General features: G+C 43.1%; 1 protein-coding gene across 1 annotated transcript in view; it reads right to left on the bottom strand.

Annotated features, from left to right (window-relative positions):
- The window catches only part of T265_11165 (hypothetical protein), a gene marked incomplete at both ends in the record, with an annotated part of 30,767 nt that overhangs the window by 6,793 nt on the left and 13,030 nt on the right, over nucleotides 1–10,944 (bottom strand). Inside the window, one exon of the mRNA XM_009177754.1 lies at nucleotides 765–903. Coding sequence (XP_009176018.1) covers nucleotides 765–903 — 139 coding nt within the window. The remainder of the gene's footprint in view (nucleotides 1–764; nucleotides 904–10,944) is intronic.

Genomic DNA, 10,944 nt, shown 5'->3' with positions numbered 1-10,944 from the left:
GCGCACAAGAATCAATCCTATGCTAAGTATTCTCGCCAAGCACCATGGGCTTTCTTATCTCCATAGCGACCTGGCCCCTAGAGACTCCATGAGTTTGCCCCTCGGCGACGGTTAGGAAGCTAGCCGTCCACCACAACCTCGGACTAGTTCCACATTTTTTTGTTTCGTCTATAACAGAAAGAAGGACCTGGAATTGCACAGACCCTCAGATTCTGTCGTTCGCATTCACTTTAATAGGTATACGAAATTTCACTGACAGGAAAATCGCTTATTCGACCTTAGGCGGCAAACAGCGGACTTCAAAACGCTTGTTCTAACGTAATCGTTACTTCGATTTATTTCCACTAGTCTCAACTGTTAATCTGTCCGTAGCAGGTCAAACAGTATTCATCTGTCGGCTTTTCAAAAGGGGCCACATCGGATCTAATAATAAGTTTACACACATCCCAGTTCACCGCATAGTCTGATAAAGTGACCGTCATCGAAACACCGAACTAGCGTTTTATTGAGCCCACACTGATAAACTGCCAAAACTGATGTCTGAACTTCGGACGGGAGCTGAACCGATGTGTCCTCTTTTCATGAACCCTATATTCATGGTGTGAACTTTTACCAGCTTGAAGCAGTTGCTAAATTGTCTAGAGACCCGGTGTTTTTTGCATTTGACCGGTTTCCGTAGGTGAACCCGCCATCCAGTTTCCGTTCTGTTCTGCCTGCTTACTTCCCGTCTTCATGTCACCTAACCATAGACTGCACTAACTTACCCTGACGTCTTAGCAAGTACAAAAGACAGACAGCATGAGGTTTATTTGCTGACTTGTTCATCACCTTCCAAAGCGGATGCAATAAATTCCGATCATCTAGTACGTCGCCAATCAAAATCCAGTCGCAAGACGATTTCACCTGAGTTAGGGAAATAGTAAGAGCCAAAAGGAGTATCTTTTTCACAAGTTTTCATTTACACCCTTGAAAAATCGTAAAATTTCAGGTTCATCTATGGAATCGTATTTCTTGTCTCAGTCGTCAGGATAGAACCTGGCACGGTGACGAAATCAAATGGGCTGGCTGCGAGTGAATAGCAAAATGAAAGACGTGTTACTTGCCTCCACAAGGGTTATACCTTTGGCTTCTTCTTTCTTGCTGACCATTTTGTGTTTCTGAAGGCACCGTTTCTAGACCCTAAAGTAGAGGCGAAGTCTGTTAGCGTCACTGGAACCCACCTCCACTGTCACCATGTGCTCCATTTCGTCTTGTTCATTGGCATTCTCCATTAACTGGAAATCACTCGGCTCGGAGAATTCCTCGGACTTAATTTGAACCCCGTCTTACGACAAGCATTACTGACCACATCCGGGTGCATTGCATCCCACTCACTCCCGATGAATGTAGAATATCAACAATGATATGCAAATGAGAATATTTGTCGAAATCTGTCCAATCTAGGTTCAAGTAGAACGTAAGGTTGACGGAAACTCGGGGACTGTACCTGTTTGATGAGCCAGTCTCAAGAAGAGCAAAACCGGTGATGGACTGTCGAGTAGGTTTCAGCAACCTTGTGAGTAGTTTCCTTTGTAGAAATTGTAATAAAATTCGGGCAGAAGTTCTCAGATTTGCACGCTAAAACTCAAACAGTGGTAGCTCTGGGTTCTGCGGGACTGACGTTTCCCCGTAGGCAAGCAATTCAAAAGTGTGGGGAGCATTTAGGAACGATATATGAAGGAGCGTTTTCTGTAACCCCTGGCACGATTTCCTATTGGGCCATCATTTTTGGTTCTTTTGAGCCAACCAGTGTTCAAAAATTAAAGACTTATTGCGACCATTTCTTAAATGGGATCAGCAATGAAGCCGGAATAATCGCTCAAAAGCGGGGAAAATGCCTTTTTTGTACCAGCAGTCTCCGAAGCCCTACTCGTTAAAGTTTTCTAGGTCGGCGCATTTTCATCGGCGTCAAACTCATCTGATTCCTAAGACTCGGCTACCACGTATTTATGATCAATACGGATGTGGCACTTCTCGGCTATTCCTCTCTGAACGGCATTCATCAGTCGTCATTTGTCAATATAATAAATCGTTCAGCTGTAGCACCCTTTCGGTGCCCAGCTGCCATGCCGCACGAAGGAGGCACGAGGGCTGGGATACTGTCAGGCTGCCCAAGCCTAGACAGGGGTAGTCGAGAGGCAGAGGTCGGGTTCGAACCACGGACCTTCCGGTCAGTAAATTCGCACTCTAACCACTTGAGCCATCTCGACCCCTTATTTGTCAATAACGTGAAACTTTCACCATTTAGTCATTTGTGATTCCCAGTTCGGACAGCTAAGGTGTGATCTATTTCTTTTGAGCTCTGGACAAACTGCTTCTTCAGGGTTGTTTCGTCTACTTCATGCAACGACTGAGAAGCATTTGGAAATCTCACAGGCATCTTTTGGTACGGTACGCCCGTAAAAATGCGTTGGCTGAATTAAAAAAGACGTTATCTATGTGTTGACGGGAGATTCTGCTCTAATTCACCAAAATCTCGTTTTTAATATTCCTCACCCGGGACTCGTCATCCGAATCAGAGCATGAACGTATGAAATTTACGTTTAACAACCGGGACTTTTATCCATATGCTTTGACTTGATCACATCCGGCCGAGGTGGATAAACTGGAGTATCTCAGCTGGTTTTCTCATTCTAGGTCAGTGGTTCCCAACCTTTTTCGTGTTGTGGCCCCCATGCTTCTGGCTGATCTGTAAAGCTCGTAATTCATCTAAATGTCCCGGACGGCTTCCCAGGCTTCAACACACTTGGTGATAAAACCATTCCACTGATTCGTAAGTCCTCGTCTTTTTATGATCATCCATAACACACAAGTCGCTTCAAGTAAATAATAATCGTACAGCTGTAGCGCCCTTTCGGTGCCAAGCTGCCACGCTACCCATAGGAAACACGAGAGCTTGCATACTTCTAGGTTGCCCAAGCCTAGACAGGGCAAGTCCAGATACAGAGGCCGGATTCGAACCACGGACCTTGAGGTCACTAAATGCGCGCTCTAACCACTGAGTCATCTCGCTTCGCAAGCCAGAGATTGTCCAACCTCGCTCGGTGAGACACTTTGTCACGCGTTGTTGCTGTACAGTGGCCTGTGTCGGGATATGAATGGATGGGCGAATAAAGCACCGCTGTATACAGAATTTTAACGGTCGCGTCACAATGAAGACTTCACTTATTGTTCTGTCGATGCTTACAGTTCTCTCCAACACATTGCGAAGGTTGATGAAACAGGGAGCTGGTTGTCCAGTGATAGATTTGTGTGAATCGAACAATTATTTTCTGGATAAATCCGAATAGTTGAGAGAGAGAAAAAGCATTTCCCTCGATCAGGCACCACTCTTGAGGTTACGGAAAACACTTTGACTGCTGCTATTCATTTGAGCCTGCCGTCAGCAACTTAGTCTGCAAACAGGTGTGTTTCTACACCGGCTACCGAGATATTGTCACTAGAATTAGAAATATAAACAATAGACCTTTACTGGGTAAGACTCATGTGTTGTCTTCGGGTTCTTCGAGGTCGATAAAAAGCTTCATACGTTGGCACACACAACTTAGGTTCTGATTTGATTACAGCATACGGGTGTCTGCATCAACGACTAACTTTGGGCGTTACATTTGCACGAGGGAAGTTTAAAGGCTGGGTTCGTTGACTTTGGTCGCCCAGGAGAATGAAGCGATTGTTCTTAGCATATAGTCAATTCGCACAGAATAAATTTGTGACCATGGTTCTCAGCGGAAGTGCTCTTGTAAGGTTGCGGAAAAATCTTCGTCAGTCCTAGACCGGTTTCACTCCCCTTGGAGGTCACTAGCTAGACGCAGTTCCCACCAAACTAATTTTCTAATTGAATCCTAAGCGTACGCGACTCGCAAAGTACAGTCATTTGCAAACTGATTTGGTTTAAATGGAGAATCTCTTCTGTCAATAATATCACGAGCAAGACAGTCAGCTCGGGTTCGGTTGGGTCTTCCGTAGGCAACCACATCTGCCTTCCAACATGTGTATTTCGCGAACGTTGTACAGTTTGAGTTCAAATAGGACATAAGTCTGACAGAAACTTGGGAACTGCGCCCATGTGAGGAGCCAAATCGCTCGCTTATCTGGAAAGATAGTGTTCATAGTTGTGCTGATGCCACTATCATGAAGTCATCGAAGTTAAACCGACAAACGAGTTTGTTTTACAGCTGCTGACATGAATCCTAAGTGGAGCTTGGTGAAGGATGGTTAGACTGGACACACATGGATATCAGAATTTAAGCAGCAGACTGTTAACATTCGGATATCAATTATATGTTTCGTTAATCCATATGTTTGGGGAGTCTTGATAGGCAGATCCTAAGATGGCATGGAATTTCAGTCCCCTGTGAGCCGGACTCCAAACTGCGAACATCATCTTTTGGTTCCACAGTTCTCGGGTGAAATTGTCCCATAATATTGAGGCTGCTGTATAAATATCACACTGAAAACTGCTGCCTTTTATTCAGAGTTTTGAAATGAACCGAATACCTAAACTGTTCTCCTACCCGAACTTGGGTAACCTAGCAGTATCCGGACTATCACGCAAGTAGGGCCTAAGCCATTCGTACGGGGATTGGTAACATGTATGTAAAAGGGGGACTGGCAGAATTTCCAGTAGAATTCCTTTCGTGACACGAAAGAGAATGATGTCCCTCCGTACGCTCATTGGAAGCGGGTTTATTTTTTTCAACTGAATCGCTGAACAGCTTAAAATGACAACTTTCTTCGCACTTTTGGTTCGTTTACCTCACCAGATGATCGTTCAGCTGTAACACCTAAAGGAAGTATGAGGGCTGGGATACGGCTAGGTTGTCCAATCCTATACAGGGGAAGTCAAGAGGCAGAGATCGAGTTCGAACCACGGCCTCTGTCTCTTGGTTGCACTCATTTGAGTCGATAATTTTCAGCTCCATCTTGTAAATCTGGTTCGAAAGTTAATGCTTTCATGCCATAGTACCGTTGAGATGCATCAAAAACGCATGCTTTTATTGCATTTTGAGAAATCAGATGGTGTCGCTTTGAAACACGTGAATGTGTTTCATATCTTTTCTTTGCACAACTAGCTCACAGATGACGAATATCCTACCCATATTAAAGGGAACACTTTTCCGGGGACATGATTTTGGTGCACACAGTTTCATGTTGTGAAACCACGCATCTTCTCTCTCTCTTCTTGGCTGGGGCTGGGTGTTTTGTCGAGTTTAGCAAAGCATAAGTAACAATCGTCAGACACCTTGACAGACCAGTAGCACATGATGGCTAAAGCCGACTGGTTGGTAGCCTTGAAGATCGACCTGAGAACCGGTGTGTTATCGCTCACCACAATCACGGAAAACTATCTTTTTCCTACATTATAGCAGATCAGGTGAATCACAAATAGTGGAATTATAAACATACCTACTTCCCTCTGGTTACCTAAGATAGCCTTCTTGCATCTGCTTCTCCTGTCTTAGTAATTCGTTCGTGTTTGCATCTTCAACATTAGGTGGACTCTGATTCGAGCTCCTTTACCTAATTTTAGTTCATTCAGCCAATATTCATAGGGATATCCATATTTGATATGATGGCTTGTGTTGTTCCACCTGCTTTTACGCCCATAAGCGTCGCACACTACTGACACAATATGCATGATCTTAATACTTTAAAAGACCAACGTCTTCGTTGGACACAGACATCCCTCCAGGAATTTTCGATCATACCTTGATTGAAAAGATATTCCATCCGGTTTCTAGATTAAGTCGGGACGGTTAGCAAGCCCTCAGAAGGGTTTGGATTCCGGATGCAGGTGCTTGTGTTTCAAGGTCGTATTTAAGGCGGAAGCGGACATTTAAACTAGCGGACAATGTTGTTGTAATCTGATCATCTGCTCAGGATGGCTCGTTTGCAGAAGCCGATAGCTTGTGAAAATTAGGAAGAAGCTACGATAACTTTGCCGTAGTTAACAATTCATGCTGACCACTTACTCCGAAGTGAAACCCAGTTGACGCCTGTGGTAGTCATCATTTCCTGTGTGATTCTCAATCCTTTGTGTTCTTACTCTTTCGTACGAAATTTTCACCGCAAGCTACTCACAGCTACGGTTAGAATAATCACCGAACGTTTGATGAATCGAATGATATTAGGAAATCTGGTGACCAATCTCTCGCGCTGGAGTCGTTCAGGTATTTTTTGAAAGTCTACTGTACTTTAACGGTGGATGCAACAGAAGTTTAAATCTTTGGTGGGCGTTAAAGTTATACCAATTGTGCTTTTGGCATGACTGGGTCATTTGTCACATTTAGAAACAAAAATATTTCTAGCACAGTTTGATAGGATATCTCAAAAATTTCCCTGTCTTATAGTTCCATCGGAAGAAATCGTTTGACATGATGGGCGTCTTCATGATTGAGAATCTTACACGTATTAGGGGAGCCACAGCAGTGGACCGGCCAACACCGAACTTGTAGCATCAAGCAAATCGTTGCAGATGCTTCTAAGATATTATGGTATGCTTTTTTTCAGAGATGTTCGGTAAACAGTCAGTGGTATTTTCATGAAGGAAACCACTCACATGGTTTCTGAAAACTCTTCAACAGCCCACGACTGGTTTCGCCCTTCTTGAGGCTCATCGGGTAGGCGCAGTCCCCGAGTTTCTGTCAACCTTGTGCCCTACATGAGCTTCCCGTGAAAACCAAATTGATTTGCAAATGAGTGTATTTGTCGAAATCGGTGGTATTATTACGAGACAGGGTTTCACTTTCAATACAAGAGTTTCTTGAGATCAAGCGAACAAGTTACCAGGTTGACTGAGTTTTAAGGCAGGCGGAGAGTCATTCGGTGAGATTCTTACAACTGACCTACTCAGTCAGTGCTGGATGAGGACCGCATGCATTTCAACCTGGCTGATCTAAAACTGCTCTCCACATGCTAGGCGATTCTACGCTCTCTTCTATTCACTCTGGGATATTTGGCGATTTCCACTGCTTTGGCTACCAGTTGCTATGATGTGAGTCGCAATCATCCACATTCGCGAAACCGGGAGGGGACAATCACTTTGGACAGAGTCGTTTGTCCAAAGAGGTTCTGTTCTACCCCCTATTATGTCGTTTTTGTTTAAGTTCGGTAGTCTGTGTGTACCTTGTCCACAACCCACAGCCCGGGAATAGCAGCCACATGGACGCTATTTACAGAAGATGCTGACTTTGAAATCCCTCAAATACGCAGATGACAGTGAATAAACAAATGGAAGTCACTAGTTACAAACACCACATCTTGATGACAGATCAAACCAATAAATCTTACATACTTCCGTCATGAAAATCACAAATAGGTGATGTGATCATGGCCTACCAGAATGAGCCTTTTACTGCTCCAGAACAGTTTCCCCTTGATGGCTGAGGTCAATGAACAACTGGGAAGCTTTGAGAATAAAAAGGCTTGGTAAGTTGCCAGGCTTCTTAAAGCAACTGACCTATCCTGTTCGGCCAAACAGTTTAACGAGTTTATGCGCTCTACATGCGAAGGCACCAAAATCTGAGTCAAACCAAGAAATGAAGAACTACTATTCTGTCTGTCTCAGTGGCAAACACAGAGCATCTGATAACAAAGACAAAGTGAAACCCAAAATTGTGGACAAATGCTTGGAGGAAAATATCAGCTAAAAAATATCTCATCAGAGTCGGAAACAAAACTCATTGTTTAAGTATGGCAAGGAGTTATTATTTTCCTTTCCGATTATAGAAAACCTCGATGTTGTTAAAATGACGCAGATTTTTCGTGACCTTCTTGCCTGGCACAATGCAGCAAGCCCCCATGATAACACCAACACAAGGCAAGATCAACAGAAATTCACGACAAAGACAGAGAACGAAATGTCGGACGAAGTTGACTTTATTCTGGAACTTCAGCATGTTGGCAACTGGAGAATTACCAAAAAATCAAATGTGTTTAATCTGTCCAGCAGTTAGCAGCAGCATCTTATGACCTCGTCAAATCTCCCTAAGTTAGTAGCATGTAGGAACTTTGACTGGACGTGGTTTGTCAGTACGAAGGACGCTGATTTTCGCTAGGTAGTTTTTTGTCAGTGTGGCCATCTATGTTGTAACTTACTACCGAAGACAGAGAGTAGCGGTCCCACGGTAACTGAATTATCTGTCCATCAACGGGAGTGACGGCAACTTAATGTAGCATACATGGAAAGGCAAGTTCAAATGCGTTCCGAATATTCTCAGATGCTTCATGCATCTTCTCGAACTGCACACACTCAGTTAATTATTACTTCGTAGATTATCCTACCGCTCTGCTTTTGAATATTTCCGGCAATCCAAATAGGCCCATTACTATGGCGCTCATCGAAGAACTTAGAAGAATATCAACCTTCTCAAATCCAAAAACTCTCCTTTTGATCGGTCCCACCAAATAACTAGGCGAGCGCGATTTCTATCTACAGGTACTCTAAGGAGTGAACTTTCATTGGGTTAGTAGGGGTTGTCTGCCTGATGGTGGGAGCGTACCTAACACTTCAGCGACCGCTTCCTCCTTCCTTCATTCTTATAATGTGTTGTTAAAATCGTCCACAAAATTAGTTGGAAACAGTTCACATGATGGCATTGTTTGACGTTTGATGCCTTTTTTGAAAAAAAAAACTTGAAACTCGAGCTGTCATTAGTTGAACTCATGACTGAATGGCTGAATGTGTGCCCTGAAAAGATGTCGGCTTGGATACTGTCACTGTAGCAGTTCGACTTTCATTTGTGCTCATTTCATTCTAACCGTTGGGCAAGCGAACCACACTTAGGATGCACTGTGCACTGTGCGATTCCTAAAAGTCTTTCGATTCGCGTGCGTGCTGTCCTAAATGTTTAATCGAAACAATTTTTCATTCTTTTATTTTATCTACGGAAAACTAATTAAGTGGGTTTGTACAAAATACGTTTGGTGTCGGGGCAATAGGTTACCTTAACAGTCTGCCAAAGAACGAATATTAGTCAATTTCTTTGTCCTCCGTACGAACTGTAGCCATCTATTCGAGACCGCTAATATCATCCAGAGGTAAATTGATTTCCGTGTTTAGACAGACAAATTGGGTTTACTTTCATCTACTCACGAGTAGTGAAAAATTACTGTTAACCATTCGACTGCTTGAAACTGCGCTTCTCTTTGCAGTTTAGATGGTATGCTGATAATCCAAATGAGTTCCGACAGTTCCGAGGACTCAATGGAATCTCCTATAGTCAACATCACCTTGACTTTTTTGTAATGTGCAAAACAAACGCCTAAAAATTTCCTAATATCGGATAATGCTTAAAATCTGCAGGATACCTGCGGATTTTGAGCAACCATCTAACGTCACTTACATCGAACTACAAACTACCAATCACATTTGACAACTTGTGTAACCTCTTGTCTAGTATCTAACCCAAATTCGTACAGTGCACGTAATCTCCAGCAATCCATACTTCCACCTTGACTACCATGTCTATTTCAAGCTAGAGAGCAACGGGTAGGCCAAATAGATCATCGGTTTTGCATTAAGCACTAGGGCATGCAAAGCTATGGTTAATCCGTCATGTGGTGTTGAAAATGTGATGAGAACCGACCATCCGTCGGTGTGGTAATATGCGTTGGCACACCTACACAACACGCAGGATAGACTTTCCAATTAACGCAAGAGGTCACCTGTGATATGTCAGTGTGACTGATACCATAGTTGTAGACTGCACTTTCTCCACAGTAGGGATAACCGGGTTCCTTCGTAGTAGTCCATTCTCAGGAGTGCCTTTATCAGAGGGAAATACGTAGTTCTAGTGTCAAATTACACTCCATTGGGCAATGAATCAGCTTTTTGGTGTTTGAAATAGGGAGGTTTAGACTAATCTTTTCATCTTTCAGTCTAACGGCTTCGTTTGTAATACAGTCGCCGAGCGTAGAGTTTCCACTGTGATAAGCTGCTATGTGAATGCAATAGTTTACATGTTAGGCTTCATGTTAGGCCTTGATAATTCCCTTATAATTGTAATGTATTTTGGAAATTAGTTAAGAATAACTGTCCCCACTCCTCTCGCACTGACAGTAACATCTGATCCGCTGCAACTGCTGGAGATCAGCATTGTTATGGCTCTTGTTTTACTTAAACAAACGCTCTGTCAAACGATACGTTTGCCAGTGTTGCGCTTCTGAGAAATCTTACCCAATCAAATTCGAATTTGACGAGTTCATTCAAGTTTCATGCTAATCTCTGGAAAGTCTGCGACATACACATTGACATTTAGAAACGTCTAAAACTCGCAGTTCCTATTTCAGAGTCATTAGAATGGATCTCAGTTTTAGTGCAAAGTGTAGAAACGCCTGTCAGTAGTATATGCAGTAGTAGAAGCATTGCTGTATAACTTTCTGGATAGTATGTATCAGCCAATTTATATGGGAAGTAATGACAAAGTAATGACAGTCCCGGGATAATGGTCATTCTTCGGATAGATTGCATTTTCTCTGGAGTTTTCCAAAAAGAATAATGCATTTCGAAGAAGTCGCTATTGTGGGTATTGCTGTGTTCATGTTCTTGCTGTTCATGTTTCTTTCCAACCCAGCTTCTGATATTCAATTATTCTGTACAAAATCGGGAGGTGTGTTGAGAACCCAGTGACGCGCAAAAGTCCGAAATTCCTCCTTTGAATGAGGCAACTGTAGTGGTAACTTCGCCGCGTTTTTTTCGAATTGGGTCTAACTGCCTGTCGGCATGTACGTTTTTGGATGCCCACGTCCCATTGGAATATCAAAATATGAACGAGTCAAGCTACTCGGTTTTGAATGACGAAGTATTCTGTTGTGCCCGCTTCAAGCCCGTAGCCTATTAATATATGGGTCAGTTTATGACGGATTACCCTATTATCCAGAGTTCATTTAGCTTAAAGTATTTGT

This window comes from Opisthorchis viverrini, assembly GCF_000715545.1.
Source record: "Opisthorchis viverrini unplaced genomic scaffold opera_v5_451, whole genome shotgun sequence".
Classification (NCBI taxonomy): Eukaryota; Metazoa; Platyhelminthes; class Trematoda; order Opisthorchiida; family Opisthorchiidae; genus Opisthorchis; species Opisthorchis viverrini.
The sequence above is the reverse complement of the archived record's forward strand: the minus strand, read 5'-3'. Positions and strand labels throughout refer to the sequence as shown.